Source organism: Aethalodelphis obliquidens, unplaced genomic scaffold (assembly GCF_003676395.1).
Source record: "Aethalodelphis obliquidens isolate GAN/ISIS:26980383/991018 unplaced genomic scaffold, ASM367639v1 scaffold38, whole genome shotgun sequence".
In the NCBI taxonomy this organism is placed as follows: Eukaryota; Metazoa; Chordata; class Mammalia; order Artiodactyla; family Delphinidae; genus Aethalodelphis; species Aethalodelphis obliquidens.
Genome location: NW_020837982.1, coordinates 1,394,383 through 1,421,027, shown reverse-complemented (window position 1 = coordinate 1,421,027; position 26,645 = coordinate 1,394,383). Strand labels below are relative to the sequence as shown.

The 26,645-nt window shown below is 38.9% G+C and overlaps 1 protein-coding gene across 6 annotated transcripts in view; it reads right to left on the bottom strand.

Annotated features, from left to right (window-relative positions):
• The window catches only part of MYO1D (myosin ID), a 355,995-nt gene that overhangs the window by 178,442 nt on the left and 150,908 nt on the right, over positions 1 to 26,645 (bottom strand). For all 6 annotated transcript variants that reach the window (XM_027130294.1, XM_027130292.1, XM_027130293.1 and 3 more), the window contains exons 15-16: positions 24,331 to 24,497; positions 14,591 to 14,798 (exon numbers count right to left, since the gene is read on the bottom strand). In XM_027130294.1, the coding sequence (XP_026986095.1) occupies positions 14,591 to 14,798; positions 24,331 to 24,497 (375 nt within the window). The remainder of the gene's footprint in view (positions 1 to 14,590; positions 14,799 to 24,330; positions 24,498 to 26,645) is intronic.

The following is a 26,645-nucleotide window of genomic DNA, read 5'->3' as shown; positions in this document are numbered from 1 at the left end:
ACTATACGTCTCCCCATAAAGAGAAACCGAATGCTCTAAATATATGCAATAAATAATGATACATTTCCCAGAACATGTTGAATATTTCATAATCTTTTTTTTTTGGTTAGCAAAACTTAATAGTCCAAGCAGAATGTGTTTAAATGTGCCATGACAAAGATATAAGCAATTTCTGACACACTTAGATTTCTTAGTGCTATAGCAAGAAAAAGACTAAAGTAAACCTCAACACCATAGCCCTTACACTTAAACCACATATATTCTTTTATATACCTAATAGGATATGAGGATATATTTTGTCACCCATCAAGTGTCTTGGCTTAATGAAATATGTGGCAAAATTATGTACTTCAGAAAGGCCTTTTTAAAAAGGCAGTTTTGAAAATCATCTTTTTTGTGGGGTGATATTTTACGTGAAATATCAGCACTGCCACTAGGTAGTGAATACCCATTATGATATTTTCACCATTGCCTTTAATATGTGTCACCCAATTACTTCCAAAAGATCGGAGGAAACTTACATAAAAGGTACATAGACAAGGGGGCTTCTCTGGTGGCACAGTGGTTAAGAATCCGCCTGCTGATGCAGGGGACACGGGTTCGAGCCCTGGTCTGGGAGGATCCCACACATCGCGGAGCAACTAAGCCCGTGCGCCACAACTACTGAGCCTGCGCTCTAGAGCCCACGAGCCACAGCTACTGAGCCCGTGTGCTACAACTACTGAAGCCCATGCGCCTAGAGCCCGTGCTCCGTAACAAGAGAAGCCACTGCAATGAGAAGCCTGCGCACCGCAACGAAGAGTAGCTCCCGCTCGCTGCAACTAGAGAAAACCTGCACGCAGCAATGAAGACCCAATGCAGCCAAAAATAAATAAAATAAATAAATTTTTAAAAAAAGTTACATAGACAACATAGTCACCCAACTGAGGATAAAAGAAGGACAGGTAGGCAATGGGTGGGGGTCTCAGTAGGAAGGGTGACAGTCACACTTGAAACCCCAGCTAAGAATGGTTCCTGGATCTGAGGACAAATCTGAACCCTAAGCTTCCTGGAAGCTTCAGCAAATGGGAAACTTAATGAGTTGCATGGGTTTCATTATTTAATAAGATTGGTAATTAAATATTCCCTGCACCCAAATATGCTTTTAATTTTTAAACAATAATTTTTGTCGAGGAGGAAGAAAAATTAATTGCTCAGCAGTGATTCGATGGTATTTTGTTTGGCTTGGCCGTCTTCCTCCAGCCAAGCTTTTGGTGTACACCTCCTATCTATAAGATCTTTCATTTGAGTCTGGGATGGCAATCCTCACTGAATCGTTCACAAGTTTTTAATTTAATGTAAACACCTATTCATTGAATCACTTCCCCTTCACTAACTAATTCCTTACAAAGAGTCAATCTCTTGAGTTCCCAGCAATTAAAAAGAAAAGTGCAATGAAAATGGAGCCACTCTTTTTTTTTTTTCCTTCCGCCACCTATAGGGGCCAGAAAATGTTGTCATGGTGACAACAGCTGCTGGGTTATGAGTGACAGGTCTCAAGAGAGAAGTGTCTTGGAAAGGGAAGATCTCAAGTTAAAAAAAAAAGTGGTGAGAGAGAACCAGTGCAAGCTCTTTCACTAAGCATGGTGGGAGATCAGTTGAAAGGTGTATTTATAACTAGCAAAGAATAAAAGAAGTATTTCCCCCTTTCTTTCAACTAACATAGGAAATGTTTTCCTTCCAAAGGAGAACAGATTTCTTTTGAGCAAATCTCAAGCATATGTACATATCTTGGCATAATTACATTTTAAAATTGGGATTCACACTGATGCACCAAATTGGTTGCCTTAGTAATGAGATATCACCCGGGCAACGGATGTGCTGCTCTTTCAGGAGAGCAAATCATCTGCTTCCAACCTACAGGGGAACAGGCTGGGGAAGGGGTGGCAGTGGCTTCTTATTGGCAGTATCTGAGAGGAGATAAATAAGAAACAAATTATTTTTGACATGTCATCATTATTTTCCAAATATGCTTTTATCTTTTTTATTCCTCAGTTGGGTGGGAGGAGGAAAAGGGTGGGGATGGGGGTAGGGAAAAATAAAGAGAAAGAAAGAGAGAGAGAGAGAAGAAAGGATGCTCTGTCGTTCTAATGTTAAATTTTTGCTGAAGCATTTTTATTGCTCTAAAGGGGTTTTGCATTTGTCAATATGTAAATACTAAATGGCGTCAGTTATTGGCTTACATTATAAATCAACAGAAATTTTCTTCACAGTAATAAAAATCAATGACTTGTACTGAATAATGTTATTTTATTAGCACTGCTTAGTAATATATGTAGGAGTAAGGCTTCAACATTCAATAGTCGTTTATTAAATGTCTTGTAGATGATAAATACTCCTTGATTTCTTCATTAAGAACATACATACTTTCCATACCTATGTTCATTACCATATTACCATGATTTACCAATAAATGTTCAACATACTTTCTTCCTGGAGGATTCTAGTACTTGGTGTGTTTTTCTTCTCTTCCTGTACTCTTGCCTTTCACCCTGATCATCTTTAACATGCTGGTTATTAATAAACCAGTGATCTCCCAACTGCCAGATTAAGTGGGCACTTTCAGTCCTTTATTTTGCTGGATGACTCTATGTTTGACACTGCTGATCATTCCTTCTTGAGATTTGTTACTTCCTCTGCTTCCCTGACTCATACATCCAATATGCTGGTCATCTTCACTCGAATGTCTCAGAGGTACTTTGAACTACGCCCTAAACTATTAGGTTCTCCAAATACGCTCCTGCCTCTGCACCCCTTCTCTCAAGCTGCAGAGACTTTGTATAGTGTGGAAACAGAATATTGTAAGCCACAACCAAAAACAAACAAACAAAAAAACCCCCCAATCAAATCGAAGGCTGCCAGCCTTTCCTAGCAGTTATTAATGCGGAACCATGACAGAATGGAATTGCTGACCCAGGTGCTTTGAGAAGACAAATCCAGAGCTAGCTCTTTACGCCTTGTTAGATAACAGGGGGAAGGTTAGTAAATATTTATAAACTTGTGATAAAATTCAGCTAAATTTAATTCTGTCACCATGAGTTGCATGGCTGCCATGTATATTTGCTTCCTAATTGTCCTAATTTCTAAGGAGGGCAAAGAACTCTCCTGTAACACTGAAAGGGCAGTTTCAGTAATTCCAAGGAGCAAGACGAGTAAACATTTATTATGGAAAACAACGTTTGTTTGATATTTTTGTAGACAACTTTGTTCCCTGTTTTTGTCACAGGAAGTTTAGTTTACCCACTAACCTTCGTGACAATTAACCTGCTCTCACATCAATGACCCAGCTCCAATGAACTCAACCTGTATAAATGAATTATGAAATAGAGATTAAGATCTCTGTCCTCCATACAATGGACTTCCAAGTAAAATGTGAACCTAACAGAGCTGTTCTCCGACTTTTTGGCATCTCTCCTCCTTCCAAAAAGCCTTCTCTCCCAGCTCAGGTGGGTGAGTCTTCTCTGAGCCCACCTGGCAGTCATTACCTGCTCAACAGTGTCACAATTACTCTACTGCACTGGTTGAGCGCTAACACATCTCCCTTCTGACTCGGCTGTCAGCTTCCTCTGCATGGAGCCCTGTGTTGTTCGTTGTATACCCCTATTCAGTAATGAATGGACAAATCCATGTTTATTACTCATTTAAAATACAATGAATGGATAAAGAAGGTGTGCCACATATATACAATGGAATATTACTCAGCCATAAAAAGAAACGAAATTGAGCTATTTGTAATGAGGTGGATAGACCTAAAGTCTGTCATACAGAGTGAAGTAAGTCAGAAAGAGAGAGACAAATACCGTATGCTAACACATATGTATGGAATTTAAGGAAAAAAAATGTCATGAAGAACCTATGGGTAAGACAGGAATAAAGACACAGACCTACTAGAGAATGGACTTGAGGATATGGGGAGGGGGAAGGGTAAGCTGGAACAAAGCGAGAGAGTGGCATGGACATATATACACTACCAAACGTAAGGTAGATAGCTAGTGGGAAGCAGCCGCATAGCACAGGGAGAGCAGCTCCGTGCTTTGTGACTGCCTGGAGGGGTGGGATAGGGAGGGTGGGAGACGCAAGAGGGAAGAGATATGGGAACATATGTATAACTGATTCACTTTGTTATAAAGCAGAAACTAACACACCATTGTAAAGCAATTATACTCCAATAAAGATGTTAAAAAAAAAAAATACAATGAGCGCCCTTCTCCCACCCGGCCACACATCACAGTGTTGGAAAGGACGTTAGCTATCCGTTTCTTCTCACCTCCTACTGAAAAGACATAATGTCAATGGTGGTCATCTGACCAAAGGCACATTTTTCTTTATTTCTTTCAATACTAGCCAAGGTCAAGCAGCGTATTTTTGACCATAAATATTTCCCATGAATAAAGCAGTGAGTGGACTGGCACTGGGGGCAACCTCTCTTGTCACAGAGCCATGCCTCCCCCACCCTTCCTGTAATTCAGTTTATGCTTTGTCCACAGTCATCCAGACATACCTTTCCCAACCCGCTCCTGGCTCGAAAGTAACTTACACAACAAGTAAAACTCTTCTCCTGGAGTATGTATTCTCAGTAAAAGAGAGTCCCTGATCACTTTTCATTACCGTACATATGTCAAGAGCTGATTCATACAGGAAACATCAGTGTTTCCTTCCAATCGTAGTAAAGATATATCTTAGTTCACATACTCAATAGTCAATGACTCAGACATCACTAGGGCCAAATCACCTTCTTCTTTCTCTCTGAGTATGATTCCATCATCATCTCTGTGGCTGGTTTTATAAACTTTTCTTCAATAGTGTGAGTCATACCTGTTTTTCCTATGAGGAGTGCACACTGAATGATGCTACCGTGGTATAAATGAATAGTGGTTAAACGTGTGCAGAAGGCTGCACCACTGGGTTCAAATCCCAGCTGTGGGGTCCACTATTGGCGTGACCTCCAGCAAGGCACTCAGCTATTCAAGTGGCTTAAGTTCCCTTTCCTATTAGATGAAAAGTACTGGTAGACACTCATTCACAGAGTTCTTATAAAGATTTAGTTAATGTACGTAAAGTGCTCAGAATACTGCCTGCCACTCAGTTAAGATTAGCTACTACATTAGTAGCTTTTTTTTTTTTTAACTTAAGGGCAAAAGTAATCAATTTCATATGAGAGAGAATTATTTTGCTTTTCGTCTGAGAAATAAAACACTTGACTGGTTTCACAAAGAAGCCAGTGAGCTTTGTTTGAAAATAATGTGAAAGCCCCATAGCCTCATGCTACTACTTGACAAAGTTTCACAATAAACAGTACATCAGGGAATAGGGGCAAATGAATAACTACACCCATACAATCTAATTTTCAGATAATGATTCTATTCATACTTTTTCTCTGGTTGGTTTACAAAATTATTATACTCAGACCTATATTAACCTTTGCGATTACTTGTAATTAATAGTGATGATATTATTCTCAGTTTCAGAATTTGCTATTTTCATTATACGTTTATGCTTTTATGAGCCACTCTTAACTCTTCACAAGATCCTCCTTGTGACTGGGACTATAATATAACCCAACAATAAGAATGTAAAGTGCTGGTGACCTAAATGGGAAGGAAATCCAAAAAAAGAGGGGATATGTGTATATGTGTAACTGATTCATTTTGCTGTACGGTAGAAATTAACACAACATTGTAAAGCAACTGTACTCCAATAAAAATTAATTAAAAAAAGAATGAAAAATGCGAATTTAATAAATATAAGAACATAAAAATAATATTATTAATTGGGAAAAAACAACCAGGGCAGTTCTTGTGATACATGAGCCGTCTTTTTTTTTTTAATTGTAAAAAATATTTACTTATTTATTTTTGGCTACGCTGGGTCTTCGTAGTCGCACACGGGATTTTTCTAGTTGTGGCGAGCAGGGGCTGCTCTTCATTGCGGTGCGCAGGCTTCTCATTGTGGTGGCTTCTCTTGTTGCGGAGCACGGGCTCTAGGCGTGCAGGCTTCAGTAGTTGCAGCACACGGGCTCAGTAGTCGCGGCACGCGGGCCCTAGAGCGCACAGGCTTCAGTAGTTGCAGCACGTGGGCTCAGGAGTTGCGGCACACGGACTTCAGTAGTTGTAGCATGTGGGCTCAGTAGTTGTGGTACATGGGCTTAGCTGCTCTGCGGCTTGTGGGATCTTCCCGGACCAGGGCTCGAACCCGTGTCCCCTGCATTGGCAGGCGGATTCTCAACCACTGTGCCACCAGGGAAGCCCTCTACAGTTCCATCTTGAATTCCACATAAAATTAGAAATGACAATCACATATCATTTTAGCCTACATTTTGAGTATTTTATTTCACTAACTTGATGTCTTTTCCTCCTTTCTCAGCGTTACGTCACCTTTTTTTCTCGTTCACATCTTTTCCATACTTTCTCCTCCACTCATTCCTTTGTTCTCCCCTGTCCTGCCTTTGAGATTGCACCAATTTTCTTATGACCTAATAATCAAGCCACTACTATCCTTTCAGGCAGACACCAGACAAGCAAAAATAAAATTCTGGGAGCCAAGTGACCCAGGAGGCTGACTGATCTGAACACTGATAGCATGAAGCTTTTGTATTTCCCATATAAACATGTCTGTAATTTCACATGACTATAATAGAAGATTGACAACTGATTTCAGATTCGAGCTTGACTATGGACCCCACAGCTCATGTGTCATGGGTGCTACAAGCTGTGAGCCATATTTAGGATTGAAATAAAACCCACAAAACTCATGGCATGGAGTGTGGAGCAGGTCAGAGGCTAGCATAATTTAAATTTTCAAAGGGCTGGCAGCTCTTGCTGCTGGGGAATTTGAGAGTTATAATTGTGATCTCAGGGTGACCACAAATTGCTTGAAGAAAAATGATTAGAGCCTGAAGATATTATTTTAAGAAAGAATATCTATGTTTAGTAGCCTTCAGTACGTGACAGAGGAGGGGCCTTGGCCTCTTAACATGGCACACTGGAAAGGATAAAATCTATTCCTAGAGCTAGGATCAAAGCTGTGTGATCTGAATTGGCCCAAATACATAACATAGTGACCAATTAAGATGTCTGTCTATAATCGATTATAGATGCCCTTTAAGAAAGGGCCAATTCCCCCAAAAGAAGACACAATTCACAAAAGCCTCTATTTGTCTTATAGGTGGGTCAAGAAATCCACTCTTCAAAATCCATCACCTCATTCCACATTTGTTGGTAATGGCCACACAAAAGATGAAGTCTCCCAGTACTTTTCTATCTCCCTTTGAGAATCCATTTTTAATATCACCTTATATGATGATTTTGATCTTGTCCTATGATACTCTAGGATGAGAACATACATTTAAAACTATACATGCACCAAAAAAATAAGGGAGTTTCTTGAGGGGTTCTGTACCCTACTCTTTTTCTTTCTTTTTTTTTTTTTAATAAGCTCTCTCTCTCTTTTTAATATTTATTTATTTGGCTGTGCTGGGTCTTAGCTGCGGCACGTGGGATCGTTTTTCAGTTGCAGCATACAGGATCTTTAGTTGTGGCATGTGGGATCCAGTTCCCTGACCAGGGACTGAACCTGGTCCCCTGCATTGGGGGTGCAGAGTCTTAACTGCTAGACAACCAGTTAAGTTCTCCCACTCTTTTTCTGAGAGAGCAAAGTATTTAAAACTAAGTGAGTACAGAATATTAGAGAACCGTGATGCTTTGTAATGCATTTGGTGAGATATTTTCATTAAAAATCAGTTAACGGTTAACTACCAGTTAACAGTGAAAACTACTGTCTTCTTTCAGGATCTCCCCAACCACACAACAAGTAAGTATCTTATTTTCTGGGAATTAATGAATACAACGTATAGAAGATGGATGACAGGAAACACCGAATCAGGAAGGTACAGGATGAAGATGGAAAAAAGCTAAAAGGAAATCAGCTTGGACAGCTCTGCTGCACAACACACTTAAAACAATCATTACACATGTTGACAGCCCCATGTGTTTGCTGCTGAACTGACTACTGATGTCTTGGCACCTCCTTGCTTGAAGCTGTAATTCTGAAAACTGTAGTTTCTTCAGTGCTGTCTAGAAATTCCACCTTATTTGATTTCTCATTCAAACGTGATGTAAAGAACACACACAAGCTCCAGTGTAGAGGGTGTGTGGGGAAGTAAAGCAACTGCATATTATGAAAGGAAGAGAAGATGATCTTACCAAAAAAATCCCACTGGCTACACAGCTTCATTTCTTTTAATTTAATGAGGCAAACATGTGGTACTACATCCAGGGTTTCTTAGAAAATGATGTTTTAAATACAGGCATACCTCATTTTATTGCCCTTCACAGATTTTTTTTTTAAATTACAAATTGAAGGTTTATGGCAGCCCTGCATCTAGCAAGTCGATCAGTGCCACTTTTCCAACAGCATTTGCTCACTTCGTGTCTCTGTGTCACATTTCAGTAATTCTCACAATATTTCGAACCTTCTCATTATTTTTTTAACATCCGTATTGGAGTATAATCGCTTTACAATGGTTTGTTAGTTTCTGCTGTATAACAAAATGAATCAGTTATACATATACATACATCCCCGTATCCCCTCCCTCTTGCATCTCCCTCCCACCCTCCCTAACCCACCCCTCTAGGTGGACACAAAGCACTGAGTTGATCTCCCTGTGCTATGCAGCTGCTTCCCACTAGCTATGTATTTTACATTTGGTAGTGTATATATGTCCATGCCACTCTCTCACTTCGTCCCAGCTTACCCTTCCCCCGCCCCGTGTTCTCAAGTCCATTCTCTACGTCTGTGTCTTTATTCCTGCCCTGTCCCTAGGTTCATCAGAACCATTTTTTTTTTTAGATTCCATACATATGCATTAGCATATGGTATTTGTTTTTCTCTTTCTGACTCACTTCACTCTGTATGACAGACTCTAGGTCCATCCACCTCACTACAAATAACTCAATTTCGTTTCTTTTTATGGCTGAGCAATATTCCATTGTATATATGTGCCACATCTTCTTCATCCATTCATCTGTCGATGGGCACTTGGGTTGCTCCCATGTCCTGGATATTGTAAATAGTGCTGCAGTGAACATTGTGGTACATGACTCTTTTTGAATTATGGTTTTCTCATCGTTCTCAGTGGTGAAAAACTGAAACCACTTCCTCTAAGATCAGGAATAAGACAAGGCTGCCCACTCTCACCACTATTATTCAATATAGTTTTGGAAGTTTTAGTCATGGCAATCAGAGAAGAAAAAGAAATAAAAGGAATCCAAATTGGAGAAGAAGAAGTAAGACTGTCACTGTCTGCAGATGACCTTCTCATTATTATTATTTGTGTTATGGTGATCCGTGATCAGTGATCTTTGATGTTACTACTGCAAAAAGATTATGACTCGCTGAAGGCTCAGATGATGGTTAGCATTTTTTAGCAATAAAAGTGTTTTTAAATTAAGGTATGTACATTCTTTTTACATATAATTTTACTGCACACTTAGCAGACTATAGTATTATGTGAACATAACTTGTATAGCGCTGGGATACCAAAAGTTCATGTAATTTACTTTATTGCAATATTCGCTTTATTTGTGGTGATCTGGAACCAAACCTGCAGTATCTCTGGGGTATGCCTGTATTCAGGCAAAACACTCAGATTTTAGGTCATCCAGAAAGGGTATTTGTAAGAATGAAAATCTCCAGTGCTTCAGTGAGGCAAGGTCTTTCACTCATTAGTTGGTGGGACCATACGCTGGCACAATCTTTCTGGAAGCCATTTGACAACAGGTATAGAAAATCTTAAAAGTACGCATCTTTTAACCCAACAATTTTGTGTCTGTGAGTTTATTCCAAGAATATAATCGAGGATGTTTACAAATACTTAATAGTAGTAATAGCAGTAGCAGCAGTAATAACAACAGGTATCATTATTGGACTTGGTGTGAGGCACTACTCTAAGTAAACAGAGATGTGCCCTGCAATGGGACCTGTAAGAATGTATCACTGGAAATACCCAAACATCCAGTAATAGCAGACAGATTGAGGAAACTCTAGTAAATCATATTAAGGACTAAGTCAGTTATTATAAATATGCAAATTACGTGTTTACACGTGTAAAATTATAATGAAAAGTATTATACAATGGTATGTTATGATTTAAATTTATGTATAATATAAAAGAAAATTACATTTTAAAACTATAAAAGGATTTATATTTTTTCACGATTCTACATGAACTTGTATTGCTATTACTTATGTACTTATAAAACCAATACAATTCTTTGAAATCTAGAGGGTTATTTTTTAAAAAGATATTTCTAGCAATTTCAAAACTCCTCTAAAATGTCAAGCATATGACCAAGTATATGAAGAGAAGCAAGATCACAGATTATCCATAATTCTTGATACCAAGTGGTTAATGGTTTAGATGGTGACAGAGGAGAACTAGAAATTTTTTTACGAATCAGAAAGCAACATAGTTTGTATCTCCTCTGCAATCTTTGTGGTTATACAGTTTATTCCTTTAAGAACAATTAATTTTAGAGGTTCTGGTTTTAGGCAACGTCACTCATTCTTCTAACTTGACACTGAATCTCTACTAAGGCACAGAACAGGTACTGAAAGCCACGTTCTCACATGTTAAAACCTATTAAGATGTACTATAATAAACACAGTACAATTCTGGCATAGGAACTGACCATGGAACAAAATAGTGAGTCCTGAAATAGATTCAAGCATATATGGGCATTTAATATTAATCAAAGGTGGAATTTCAATTTAAATTGGAAAAAAGAGAGGAATTTTTTAAATAAATGGAATTGAATACCCAGAACAAAATAGAGTTGGACCCTTACATCACACCATGTACAAAACGAAATCCCAGATCTATAATTTTTTTCTGGAAGAAACTCAAAAACTATAAAGAAAAGGACATATTCCATTACATTCAGTGAAAAAATTTCACATCAAAGAGTATACCATGAACAGAATCAAATGACAAGTGACAGCTTGGGAAAAATAGCTGCAACACATAAAGATAATAGCTCCCAGAAATTCCTAAGAAAAAGGCAAACAATCCCAGAAAAATGGGCCACTGATAAAAATGAGTAACAGAGGAAGCAATCCAATAAACACACCCTTGCTAGTAGTCATGAAAATAAAAAATGAAATAGTAGAAACGAGGTAGCATTTCTCACTGATAAGAATGGAAAAAATTCACACACTTGGTGTGTTACCTTTGGATGGTGGGATTTTAGGTGGTTTCCCATGGATTTCCTTATACTTTTCATTATGGTTTGAATCTGTTTTTACAATGAGCGCACTTTAATTATATAATAAAAAAGACAAAGCTAATTTTTATTTAAAAAGGAAATTTAAAAAGTCAATTGTTGGGGAGTCTTGTTTAAATTAGCATCTCCTGATGCTGCCTCTACAGCGTCACACTACATTCCCATAAGGAAACAGAAAAATTGAAAACACGTCACATGGAAAGTTAGGTGACTGATGACCTCTTCCCAGAAACTGAAATTCTCACTAATTTTATGGCCTGTGGAGTTGGTTCGAAGAACATAATGAGTAGATCACGTATATCGTGCTCTAGGATGGTCTGCCTGAGAATTTAAAGGGAGGTCATACCCTACTCACTGCCTTATAGTTAAGAAACGCAAGATCTACACCACAGAGAAGACTGGACAGCTTTCCCTCCAGGGTGCAGGTGATAGTTTTTGAAGCAGCCATCCCTTGTCTTTTAGAATCTCTCTTTTCTAGGTAGAAATTGTAATTTCTCACCAGAAAGCAAGCAGAGGTGCTGTAGAGAGGACTGAGAAAGGACGAGTCCTAGTAGGCGTGTATATCTGGAATTCAACCTTTTCTGTAAGAGCTGGGCCCTGGGGTGGGGAGGGACAGGGTGGGCCCCATCTTTGGCTGACAGAGCTGCAATAGGTGAAAGTCTGTGGGACACTGACAATTGTGAAAGAAGTAAACAAAATGCCGATGTAGATTTAAGAAGAGGATTCTACCAGCCAGCAAGTGGAAAGAAAGTGAGTTCACGGTAGGGTGACTATTGTATCATTTGTTACCCATGCTGGGACACTTTGAGAGTGAAAGGTTTCCTACTAATATTTACAACAGACCACAGTCAGAAACCAGGACTGTCCCAACCAAACTGAGAGGCCAAGCCCTGAGTCTGGTCAATGTCTTGGATAGGTATGAAGAAGAAAGACAAAGTATCAGATCTGCAACAACAAAAACTCCCACTGGTAAGTAGGGAAGATCAAAAGTAAGGATTTGAATATACAGTAGAACAGATGCATGAAAATAACTCACTACAGCAGACAAAAAACAGAGATTCCCCTTGCAAATTTACAAGCTGTCTTGAGAAAGAAAACAGAACGGAGTAAAAGCAGTATTAAAAAAAAACAATTAATAGAAGGAAACTGTTCTAAGATGAAACAGAATTTAGTATTCCACTCCAAAAGTTTTCCTGAGTTCTAGGAAAAATAAACGAACGAGACCAACACTCAGAAACATCTTGGCAATTGGAAGGGAACTTTTATAATCTGCACATGATATAATCTTTTACCCAGAAAAACTAATAGAATCAACAAATGTGAATCAAGAAACGTTTCATTCTGGATACAGTTAAACCAACATAAGCCAATATTACTTCTCTATACCGACATTGACACATAGAAAATATAATAAAAACACAATAGTAAAAGCACAGCAGCTACAAAAACAATAAAATATCTAGGAATTAACTATGAGTTCATAAGACCTAAGTCTAAAAGTCAATAAAATGATTTAAATAAGCTTATTCAATACCCTTAAGATGATTTAATATTATAAAAATGTTAATCCTTTAAAATTAACCTATATATTCATTGCAATCCTAATAAAAAGTATTGTCGAATTTAAAGAACTCAATAAACACAGATTAAAATTTATATTATAGAATAAAGGTCTATGTATAGAATAATCAACCTCAATAAAGAAGAGTGGAGAAGATGGACTTATCCTACCATATACTAAAACATACTACAATAAAAGCTACGTGGCAGTAGTATGAAAAGAGGCAGATACAGAAATGGAACAGAATAGAGCACTCGGAAACAGAATACATATATATGTATATGTATATATATATAAACTTCATACATAATAAAAGTGGCACCACAAATCAATAGGGAAACAACAGGTTATTTAGTATTTAGATGGTATTGAGAAAACTTGCTCACCATATAGAAGAAAGTGAAACTGGATTCCTAGAGAGAACCACATACATAGATGGATTCTGCATGGATTAAAGACCTAAATGTGAAAGGTAAAACTATATAGTTCACAGAAGAAAACATAGGATAGTACCTTTGTGACCTAGATACAAGGAAAGCCCTCTTAAATAAAATTCCAAGGCACAAAATATAAGGCCAAAAAAAAAAAAAAAAAAAGAAAATCAAAATTTGATTATGTCAAAATTAAGGATTCTCTTCAACAAAGCACATTAGAAAGTTCATTAGAATGCCGACAGAACAGGAGAATATGTGTATCATATCTAAAGTGAATAGAGAATAATGTCTAAAATAGTCAAGGAATTCCTGCTAATCAACAAGAAAATGATACCAATTACAACAGGAAAATGGATAAAAGATATGAACAGGCAGTTTATAGGAAACCCCAAAAAGCAAACAAGCATTTAATGAGATGCTCAAATTCAATGGTAATCAGAGAAATAGGAAGTAGAGCAACAATGAGATATCATTATACTTACTAGTCTGGCAAAATTTAGGTACCTGGATGATACTGCTAAGGATGTGGGCACATAGTAACCTCTACGTACAAACTGGTGATGTGCAAACTGGCAGACATTCTGGAGAGGAGCCTGGCACTACTTACGCCAATTAGGTCTACGTATACCCAATGACCCAGCCACCTTTCCCCTGATGGATATCCCAAGGACATTCTCCTAGAGGAACACGATTTCTTTTTATATGCATATATAATTTTTTTACATTAAAATGGTTCAATCAGAAGGTATGGAAATGGGTAAGAGGGATAAAAAGAAATACCTGAGTGACTGAATGAAATGAGAAGGGGCCCTGCACAGATCAGTGATGACAGGTACCATGGTCTTACGAGGACCGCTGAGTCAGCACCGCACACCTTGGCAAGTGCTGGCGGTGGGTCGTGATGGGTGAGGGAGGTGGTCTCACACAGGCTGGCCAAGCTTGTAAATTATAAGATAGAAAAAGTCCTTTACGCAGTTAAGCTGAGGGAAACAACTCAGTTAACTGCAAGAGACAAAAACCAGACTGCTTCAGACATCTCTCTGTTTCTAAATACCAGAAGACAAAATAGCTTCAGAGTTTTGAGGATAAAATAATTTTGAGTTCACGCAGCCCAGTGAGTTTTCCATGTGTGGAGGCAACAGAAAACACTCTTAAGATATGCATAGATGCAAAAAAATATACCATCGTGAACATTTCTTGAATCAAAGAAAACATTCAACTCATCTTTAAGAACATAAAAGTAAGGCCTTATCCTTGTATGTAAAATATTAAATTACCTTTTGTAGAAAGAGGACAATCCTTACGAGCATCTGGGCACGGAGCTCTTCCAAGGTAAACAATGTTTGGGGTGTTCGAATGAAAATTTTGGTCTTCCCATAAGCTACATCATCCTGAAAGCCACAATGTTTAATCAGTTTCTTGACAGCTTCTTTGTCTGAAGGGAGGTCATGGTTGGGCCAGGTGAATTCAGAGATCATTTTGTACCTGGATGAAAAAAAGAACAGGGCACGGGTTAAGGGAGAAAAACCATGTGGTATCAATAGATGCAGAAAAGCTCTCCAATAAAATTCAAGATGCTTCATAGAAAGAAAGAAAAAAAAACTTCTTAGCAAACTAGGAATAGGGATGAATTTCATTAGCCTGATAAGAGTCACAGAAAAAGTCTTCAATAAAATACAACACTCCTTCAATAAAATACAACACTCACTAAACAAGGATTAGAAGGGTATTCCTTAATCTAATAAAAGCTATTTGCCAAAAACTTGCAGCAAATATTATTTGTAATATGGCAACCTTGGAAGCATTGTCTTTACAAACAGAAACAAGAAGAGGATGCCTCTGTCATGGGTTTTTGAATGGGTAAATGACTGGGGAAGGAACAAAACGTCACTTATGAACAATATGACTCGCTTCAAAGGACATTAAGCAGATCTTCAGATAAAGTATCATCGCTAAAAGAAAACTAAGCACAGTTCTGCACGTAAGGTCAATACACAGATCATTTGCAATTCTACGTACAAGCAGCCAACAGTTCCTCAGTACGTGGCCCTCTCATAGGTTAGTGTGAGGGTGACCGTGAGTAAGACAGCAGTCACACCAGCTTCTTCGTGAGGGTGACCGTGAGTAAGACAGCAGTCACAGAGTCTCAGCCTTTTGTAGCCTAATCTCATGAGCGAGCGACATCCCATCACTTTTGACACATTCCATTTTGCTAGAAGCAATTCACTAGGGCCAGCCCACACTCACAGGAAGGGGATTACACAGGCATGAATACCAGTAGGTGGGGATCACTGGGACCAGCTTAGAAGGCTGCCTACTGCAGTACTTCTCCTCCACCCTTGGGGCAAAGTTGTTTAATACACGTAGTCAAATTTAGTAATGTTTTTCACATACTGCATCTGAATCTTAAGACACAGTGAGAAAGGCTTTCCTCACGTTCAGGTTACAGAGTAATTCACCTACGGGTTCTTCTAGTACTCATATGTTTTCACATTTTACGTTTAGATCTCTGGTCCATTTGGAGTTTATTTTGATACGGATCCAACTTTTGACAAAAGGCTATTTCCGATATTATTTACTAAAACGTCTGTCCTTCTCCCTCTGATTTAATATGCCATTTTATCATATGCTAAACTTTCATATGTACTTCCGTTCATTTCTGGGCTTTCTGGTCTGTTTCATTGCTTTGTCTGTCCCTCGGCCCCATCAGTACTGCAAATGTCTAATTACAGATGTTATAAGTATATTTTAATATCTGGTGGTCTTTTCTCCTTCTTTTCCTTTTTAAAGGTATTTCTAGATATTCCTGTGTGTTCATTTTTCTATATGAACTTTAGAGTCAATTTGCATAGTTCCAGGGAAAAACAATCACAAAACAAAAGAATCCTTTCTGGTATTTTTATTGGGTTCCCATGTTACATTCAGTAAATTTAGCTTTGATGTTGAGTTGTCCTATCCAAGAACAAGGGATATCATTCCATTAGTTCAAGTCTACTTTCGTGCCTTTCAGGAGTCTTCATGTTCTCCTCCTAGGGCTTTACACATTTCTGGTTAAGACGCTATGTATCTAAGGGGCATCTGATCCCTTCTTCTTGATGTCTCTCTCTTTTCCTGATTTCCATCTTAGCTTCCACAACAGCATACTCTCCCTAGCTTCCTTCTGTCTCTCTGGATATCTCTTCTCAATCTCATTTTCTGGCAACTCCTCATTCCTGGACGCCCAAAATGCTGGAGGGTCCCAGAGCTCATATCAGGCCCCCTTCTCTCTATGTACAACCTCCCACATCGCTTCATCTATTCCATCCACTTTATTTTTCAACTCATGCATTTACTATCCCACGCCCAGTTCTCAGTTCTGAGCTTCAGACTCACATATCCAATGCCTATATAGACCTAAAGGTATCTTAAATTCCTCTTTCGGTCCTTCCTACCTCAATGTCCTCAGTTACTGAAGCCAGAATCCTGGGAGTCATATTTGATCCCTTCTCTTCTCTATCATTCCTTCTAATCCGTCATCAGGTCTATTGACTCCACCTCCAAAATATATTTAAAATTCAACTACTCTCATCTTTACTGCTACAATCCTAACATACGCCACCATCAGGTTGACTACAGTAGACCCCTAACCTGTTTTCCATTTCCTCTTCAACCCATTCCGCGTATTTAGCAGCCAGAGCAGTATTCTAACGAGCCTCACATCATCTCTATCTTTTACTTTCTCCTGCTTTCATTGTTCTACTCCAGTCGCCTTGGCCTTCTTTAGGGTCCTGTAATGCGGCTGCCTCTTTCTTGCTTTGGAGACTTTGCATATGCTGTTCCCATTGCCTGGAATGCTTTTTAATCTACTCTTTGAAAGGCTGAGACTCCCCATAGTCTGTTTTTGATTCTCCTTCATCAACCATCAACCCTCACCCCCACTGTTCCTCTCTAGGGCAGCCAGATGGGTTTCTTTTCCTCACACCATTCATCACAGTTTGTAATCATACTGATTTGTGTGCTTGTCTGTTGAATGTCAGTCTACGGGTACCACGAAGGCAGGGATTTTGTTTTGTTCCCTGCTATACGCCATGTGCCTATCGTGTTGTCCACCATACAATGAGGAACGAGACAGCTACTGAATGAAAGAATGGAAGAAAATACATTTAAAAGTCTAGTCACTTGCCAGATAGAGACAGAAACAGAAACCAAAGAGTTCTAATATGAAGAGAAAGGTAATATTAAGCGACGTCACGTGAAAAAAGGAAATAAAATCTAAAAACTTCCAAATTCATTATAGAACTATCGACAGAATAAGAGTCAACAGGGAGTAACGGCATTTGTTTAAAGTTTTAGGCGTGTTGCAGAAACTAGAAGCAATCCTACTGCCACACTGCTCAGCTAACACATCAGGGTAACAGCGCCCTTCCTTTCTTCCTGACGGTCAAGGGCATGCCCCAAGTTCTTCAGCAAACCAGCATCCTGAACTTGTAAATTAAAAAGCTAAATTCAACTGCTTTCTGACAACCAGTTTTACCTCCCTGAAAGACTTTAGCAGCTTTTCAGGTTATCAGTACATTTAAAATCCTTCTCTCTCTTTTTCAATAAAAGAATGAAAATGAAAGTGACAAGCAGAAATTTAGGTTCAAAGCTAGCTTACAAAAAATCTGCAGAATCTAAAAGCACAAACTCATTGCAGAAAATATTACTTTTTCTCTCACCAGGACTGAAAACATTCATCCAATGTCCTACACACCTTCCATCCTACCCCATGTCCCACTGTTAATTAGTTCAATCAGTATGACATTAAAATAAAATGTCAGTTTTTCAATGTGAACAAACTCATTTTATGTAAAGTGGCAGATAAACACAGCCTGCAGAGGAGGGATAGACCATCTTCCCAGATGCACATCCCACCATCTCATCCAGCACTCTTCCTAGATGACTCTAGTAGAGAGGACCTAATCTCGACTTAGATAGTCATCAACTGGAGAGACTTCAGTCTTTCCACAATTCTGCCTTTTAAAGGGCAAGTTTGACACTTTTATTGTGATTATTAATATGTTTCAATGTTCTCAACTTCTCATTTAATGTTTTCTATTAATTGTGCTTTCTCTTTGTTGCTTTTTACCCTATTTTCTCTTAGGCAGACTGAGTTTTCTTTATGCCATTTTACTCCTTCCTCTGATAAAGCCGCACATTCAGTTGTGAGGCGGTGCACTGTTAAAGACGATAGGTTCAGGAGCCAACTGCCTGAGTTCAGACACGGCTACACCACTACTTGGCTCCGTGACCTGAGGCAAGTTCCTTAACCTTCGTGTGTCTCGGTTTCCTCATCTGCATAAAATGGCGGCAACACACTCTCCTCATCTGGTTGTCGGCTTTAGGGACAGACTACGTGCAGACTGTTTAAAACAGTGCCGGGTACATATGGTGTGAGCACTTGACAATGTCAGCACTACTATTATTATCATTCTGAGAAATTAAATATGTAAAGATACATACTTTTTCCTGTCTAGTTAATTAACATCTATATTCTTCCCATAAGGAGTACAAAAGTCTTTACTTCTCTATATTTCTCACTACTATTTTAATTTTTGTTGCAAATGATTACTACAGACTTCTTTTTCCTCCTTACAGTCAATACTTGTTCAGATTTCACAAAAAGTTTTACCTGCTTATTTGTTCAATGTTGCTTTTTTGCATTCCATATTTTCCTCCTGCATTTATTCTCCCTTTTGCTAAAGTATACCCTCTAGAGATTTTTCAGAGGGTCTATGACCCTCTCAGAATAGTAAACTTTCTGAGCCTATATATGTCAGAAAACGTTTTTATTCTGCCCACACTCTTGAATGATACCTTGGCATGGAATAAAATTCTAAGCATAAACTTCATTCCCCATCACTGTGAAGATACTGCTCCTTTGTTTACACTGACTGTTGCTAATGAGAAGTCTGATGTCAGTATGAGTCTCATTGCCTCATAGGTAGTTTGCCTTTCTTCTTGGGAGCTCTAAGCATTTTTATTTATGTCTAACATTCTGAAAGTGAACATAATGTACTTAAGTTTCATTTAAAAACTTCATATGTTTTACACTCAGTGTATTCTTTCATTCTGACCCCTAGACTCCTCTTTCCTTCTGGAGCTCCAGTTAGATGGCTTCTGGCTCTCCTGGATCAACCTTATACGCGGCTTGACCTTTCTTTAGTACTGCCCATCTCTTTTTCTTTGTGATGAGGTCTGGAAGAAGTCTTCAGCTTGATCTTCTAGCTCACTAAGTTGTTTAAAGGAAGTCTAGTTAAGAAAAAAATTTTTCTAATTGTGGTAAACTTTATGTATAGTAAAATGCACACATTTAAGTACACGAATCAGTAAGTTTGAAAAGTGTGTACACCCATGGAACTGACATGCCGATCAAGATACAGATCATCTCCATAATCTCAAAGAGTTCCCCCATTGCCCTTCCCCCTTTCCAGTCAACCCCCAACCCAGAGCAAAGCACTGCTCTGATTTCTATCTGTTCTTAAACTTCGTGTAAATGGCAGCATCAAGAAATTACTCTTTGGCGACTCCTTTTCCGCATAATGTTTTATTCATCCATGTTGTTGCTGTATTAGCCATTCATTCTCTTTAATGCTGATTAGTAACCATTGTATGATGACGCTACAAATTGCCGACTCCTTCTACTGATGGACAATTCACTCTTTCATTGTGCTTGATCTGGTTTTCATTTTCTAAATCTCTAATTAGTTCTTTTTAATAACTACCTGTTCTTGTTTCTAACTTTGTACTCCTACGTTAGGACCATAATTCTCTCCTTTATCTCTTGGAGAATATGAAATAGGTTTATTCTAATGTCTTTCACTCCTTGCTCTGGCCCCTTGGGGGTGAGGTTTTTTATTTGTTGAGCTTATTGTCTCCTTTTCATTGGTCTGGCCTTTCTCAGATGTTTGACTGTTATCTCGTCTCCTTTCCCAGAGTCCTTCTACGTATGTGTACATTTTGGCATTTGTTGGCCTCTTGTTAGGTGGCTGCTTTTGCTTCCTGAGTCTTGGCCAACATACCTATGACGTCTCCGTTACAGCTGCTGAGGTGGTTACTTGCACTGGCCATTAACCTCCCGGTGCGGCAGCTGGGTGAACTCCAGCACAGTAGCTGAGATGCTTCCTGAATGGCAGCTCAAGCCTCACAAGGCAGTCTTTCCTTAAAACTGTGACCTCAGCTTACTTCCGGGCCTTCATGTCTGCTTCGTATTGTATTTAGGAGTGATTCACACCTTTAAGGCTCACTGAGAATCCCCCTTCTGATTCCACAGTGCGGCTATGCATTAACGTGCCTTTAAATACACATATTTTATATTATTGGGGGATGTTCTGCAGTGGGAATGGGAGATTTAAGCTTGTACTCCTAAGACCATCATATTTGAAATGCATAGGTTCTTTTTAATCTTTTCTATTTTTACATGAGCATTAGAAAACAGAATCCAATCCTCATAGCATGTCTTTCATGCCAAAATACACACCAAACATCTTGAGTTGAAAGTAAAATAGGTGCATAAAGAGATTACGAGTGAGGATATGCACTTGCAAAGTCCTTGTCCCCTCCAGATCGGGCTTGCTTATTCTCTTATTTCAACATCTTTCCATGGCTTCTATTATCATGGTGTCATGATCATATATTTTTAGTTAGATAAATATATATTTTAGGTAAATATACTTTTAGTTCAGCCCCATCCTATAGTTACCCATTCCTACCCTGCTCATTCTAATACTTAACTTCTGCTGATCTTATATACGTGACAACACAAAAATCAATACTACAATTGAGTAATTGCTAGAATTCTGAGTAATGACAAGGGACTAACAATCTTCCTATTAATATAATTTGACACTGTTTGAAGTCAAGACTCAGAATGAACACATCTCTACTCATGACAACACTCCTACTCTACAGCCTCAATTTTAAAAAAACCAAGTTTCAAGAACAGTATGATTTCAATAAGGAAAATGATCAGTTTTGAGCATAACCTTTTGATCAGTATAAAACTGTTTCAATTTTCTAGGCTATTCTGCTATAAAGTTTTATTCATTCCAAGAGTCTCCAATTAGTGTAAATCCCTTTCACTTCTTTTTTTTTTTTTTTTCCGTTACGCGGGCCTCTCACTGTTGTGGCCTCTCCCGTTGTGGAGCACAGGCTCCGGACGCGCAGGCTCAGCGGCCATGGCTCACGGGCCCAGCCGCTCCGTGGCATGTGGGATCTTCCCGGACCGGGGCACGAACCCGCGCCCCCTGCATCGGCAGGCGGACTCTCAACCACTGCGCCACCAGGGAAGCTCCCCTTTCACTTCTTCACACAAGTAGCTGAACACTGGTGGAGAACAACAGACAGTGCTCGGTGGTGTCACTGTACACTTATAACCTCAAATGTCAAGTGGGCGCTCAGATCTTCCTAGCAGCAAAACTACTATACACACCTATGCTTTCCCACTCTCCAAAATGAGTATTTTCGTTTTCCCTCCAACCTCCTACACCACATCTCCTCATCTTCACTCTCAGCTCATGACCTCGCCTCATACTTTACTGAGGAAATGGAAGCAATCAGACAGGAACATCTTCATCTTTGCCATCAGCCAAGCTTCGAGGCTTCCTGCATCTGTATTCATATTCTCTGCCTTTCATCCTGTTGCTAAGGGTGAAGCATCCCTGCTCCCATCTAAAGCTGACAAATCTTGCACTTGTGCTTGGGATTTCATTCCTTGCCTTCTCAAGGATGTTATTATTACAATTATCTCCCTCCCTCCTGTGTCGCTGGTTTCTCCCTCTGTTCTGAATCATCCCCACCTGCATACAAACATTTTCTAGTACCTCCTTGACCTCACATTCCACTCTGGCTGCTGCTTCTAGTTTTCTCTGCTCTCATTCATAGCACACATTCTTGAGTTGTCCAGAGACATCCAACTTCTCACTTCACTTCCCCATCTTGCTCAAATGGGGCTCTGTCCATCCTTTTCTCCTTTGACCTCTATGTTGCCTAGTCTAATGGTTAAGCTCCTGCTTTTACCTTACTTGATGACGCAGCAACATTTAATACGATCACTGTACTTTCCTTCTTGAAATGCCATCTTCTCTTGGCTTCTGTGACATGACCCTCGTCTGATATTTCTTCTAGCTTCTTGGTTGCTTCTTCTCTCTCTTCGCTCGTTCTTTCATGTCAGACCACAAAGCTAAATGTTGGCATGGGCCTCCTCCTCTTTTCTATCCAGCTCCAAGACTTTACATACAATCTGTATACCAATAACTCCAAAATTTCTATTTCCAGCCTAGACTCTTTCCAGAACTCCAGGTTTGTATGGCTAAGAACTTACTTAGTATTTCTACCTAGACATTTAGTGGCCATTTCAAACCTAACACAGTCAGGAGACAATCTTGATTCCATCTTTGCCCCAGTTTCATGTCCGCCTCCTCAAGCTTCTCTTCCCCCATCTTTCTCACCTCAGCAAATGGTACCATGCTTACCCAGATGCTCCAGCCAGAATCTACTTGTTACCCTTCATCCCTCTCTACTACTCTCTCATCACGCCAGTCCATGAGCAAGTCTAGTCCACCTTTCCACAAAACATGCCCTGAATCAGTCCACTACTCTTGGATCTACAATAATTCCTTGTTCAAGGCACTCTCGTTGAGCTGCCTCTCCTGGATTCCTGCAATAGCATCTCTAAATGTCTCCTTGCTTCCTATTCACACAGCAGCCACAGTGATATCTTAAGACATCCATAAGATTGGGTTGCTCCCTGCATAAAATCCACCAGTGGTTTTCTACCACACTTAGCCAAAATCTGAACTGTTTAGTCTGGATCACAACATTCAAAATGATCTGGCCTATGTCCATCTCTGATCTCATGCTGCACCACTGCCCTGTCACTCAGCATCCTCCAACCACACTGGATGACGTTTGGTACCTAAAACACCACTTATTATTGCAAGAGAGACTTTTCTCCGCTGTTTCCTCTGCTCCACCTGCTCTTTTCTTTGACCTTTGTATGGCTGACCCCGTCCTGCCATTATTATCTCCTTAGAGACTCTTCTCACCAATCAATATGTTATGTATTTGTTTATTCATATTTTGCGGAATCTGCAATCTACAACATAGGAAACGCTCAATAAATATTTTAAAATAGATGAATAGATGGAATTTAAAACACTATTTTTATGATACCAGGTGTCAACTATCATTATTGTTAGTAACAATAAATAACAATAGCAATGATACCTTACACTTATTGAGTGATTACTATATGCCAGGTACCATTCTAAGTACTTCACATATATTACTTCATCCCCCAGCAGCCCTACCAGGTAGTTACCATTATCATTCCCATTTAAAAAAATTAATTAATTTCCCCCATTTTATACATAGGAACCTGAGGCATGGAAAGGTTATATGATTTGCCTAAGGTCAAAAAGCTAAGAAATGGCAAAGCCAGGATTCAATCAGGTAAACTAATTTTAGGGCCTCCATGATTAACTACTTAATATTTTGTTATTATTATAGTTAGCAATATCGGTAATGCTAAACAGCATTAATTGAACATCTATTATGTGCCAGGCACGTAGCCTTTTTACTTTGGTTAATTTAATCCTCACAACAAAAGGCTTATGAGGTAGTGTTACTATACTCATTTTATAGATGCAGAAGGACAGTCAAAGAAGCTAAATTTCTAGCTCAAGGTCGGGCAGCAAATGAGTAGCATAGCCAGGATTCCAACCCAGCTGTGACTCCAAATCCTTGTTTATTCTCCTATACTACATGCCCCCATTTTCCCCATGAAGAATAAAATTTTTCCCCATGGTCCGTAAACCACAGACTCGAGGGGACTCCTGCCGATTCTGGGAAGGTCTTTCACAGTTGCAGTTTCCTCATCTCTTCTGTTCATTCAACAAACATTTAGATTGTCTGACAGGAGCTGATGCACGGTTAAACATGGAGAGGACTCCATAATTCTCAGTGTGCTAGCAGGTTTCCTTGTTTAGTCTATTCTCACCTGTGAAGAAACTTCTCATAGGTCTGGCGGAAGGCGAACCCTGCCCGACGCACCCTCACGTTTTCCAGGAGTCCAAGATACTCTACTTGATGCCGGCAGCGTTCATCGTCAAAGATCTGTGGGGACTTCTTGTCGTTGGGTTTGATGCAACGTACATAATATGGTTCCTAAAGAAATGAATCGGCAAATGATAAGTTTCACTGGCGAAAAATCCCAGACTAAAGACATTGACATGTCATTAGTGTTAGCTGTGTCAAATTAAGCTCTGTGACTCTCATTTCTCAGGCATAGACTTATAAAAAAATTCTTCCTTTCCCTTCAACTTAAATTTCCCTTCAATTAAATGCCTGGAAATTCTCAGGCATTCAGTTAAAATTTTGTATTATTATATTTTAGGACTCATCAGGAATAGCAGAAAGGGGGTAAAGCTAGGGTGTAAACAATTGAGACATGTAAACATCAAGTTTTTGTGTATTTACAGAAACATGATTAAAAGTAACAGAAGGAGTAATTTAATAGAAAGAGGCAGAAGCTGTGGTAAAAATGCATTGTTGAAGAATGTAAAATAATTGGCACAGCCCTGGTACATACTAAGTGTTCCTTTCACCTTTGAATCATTTCAGTCCTTCAAACTGGAATAGCTTCTTCGGAATATCAGTGCTTTTACGTGCCTAAAAGGAGCAAAGATAAATCTTCCCTAGAGAAAGACTACATAAACTTGGGCCTCCAATTATTTCTATAAACAGTTTTGCAAATTTAATGTTTGGAACAAAGTAAGTTAACCAGATATATAAGGAGCCAAGATAACATGAATTAGAAATAGCAAAACAACATACAAAATAAAAAGATCTGTAAGGGTCCAGATATTGGAGTTATCAGATAGAAATATTAAAACAACTATGCTTAGCACGTTCAAGATGACAAAAGACGATATTGAGAAGTTTTTTAGAGAACCAGAAACTACAAAAAAGAACCAAACCAACTGGAAAACCTAGGACTTAAAAATACAATAATGGAAATTAAGAACTCAGTGGATCAGTAGAAGAGTAGATTAGAAATTGGTGAAGAAAAAAATTAGTAAACTAGAAGGAAGGTGAGAAGAATTTTCCCAGGATGGATCATGGAGATGGAAAATAAAGAAGAGAGGTTAAGAGGCACACAAGACACCGTAAAGTGGTCTAAGTAACTGGAGTCCCAAAGGGAGGAGAGAGAAGGGGCAGAAGCAATATTTGAAGAGCTAATAGCCAAGAGCTTTGTAAAACTGATGAAAAACAATTAAGCTGTAACAAACTGAAGAAGTCCTACAAACTGCAAGCAAGATTTAAAAAGAAAAATGTACACCAAGGTACATCAGTTAAACTTCTGAAAACCAAAGAAGGGCAGCCAGAAGAAAAAAGGCTGACTACCTAAAGGAGCAACAAATAGACTGACAGCTGACTTCTCAAAAGAAAATATGGAATCCAGAAGACAGATGAGTATTGTCTGTGAAATGCTTAAAGAACTGCCAATGTAGAATTTCACACCCAGCAAAAACGTTCTTCAAGAAGGGAAACAGCATAAAATATTTCCACAATTTGTCAACATCAGGCCTCAGATGTAATAGGATGAAGTTCAGGCAGAAGAAGAATGGTCCAAGAGGAAGCTCGGTGATATAGAAAGAGGAAAAAAGAAGTAATAAATGAGTAAATCTAAACAGATATTGACTATTCGTAGTAGTAATAATAATGATGATGATGATGATGTCATCATCTTACTGGCTATATATATATATATATATATATATATACACATACATATATATATATATAAATAAAATAAATATTTATAAGTACATGACCAAAAGAGCGCATAAGCTGGGAGGAAGACAAATGGAATTAAGATGTTTTATGGCCCTTGCATTGTCCAGGAAGGAGGTAAAAGCACCCAATAAGATTAGATTTCTATAATCCAGAATGACATTGTAACAACTTGAGTAACCACCAAAACAATATTATAATGTAAATCTTCCAAAATAATAACGTGAATAAATGTAGTAATAAAAAATCATTGCAATACTGAGTGGTAGTGTGTGTGGGGGGGCGGCAGTGCAAGGAAAGGATGCCTCCCTAGGTTTAACTAAACATTCTGACTCAAAAGACTTACAGCCCGCACTTGGCAGGAGTCTACCCAGGAGGACAAGAACATGGTTTGCCAGCAGGCATGTCAAGGTCGTGCAGCAGTCCATACTGCAGTCAGGTAATAGCTTGGGCACAATAAGATGAGTCCGTATCAGACAGATGTGGGAAGTGCCCTTGGTTTAAAAGCCTCGTGCCCCA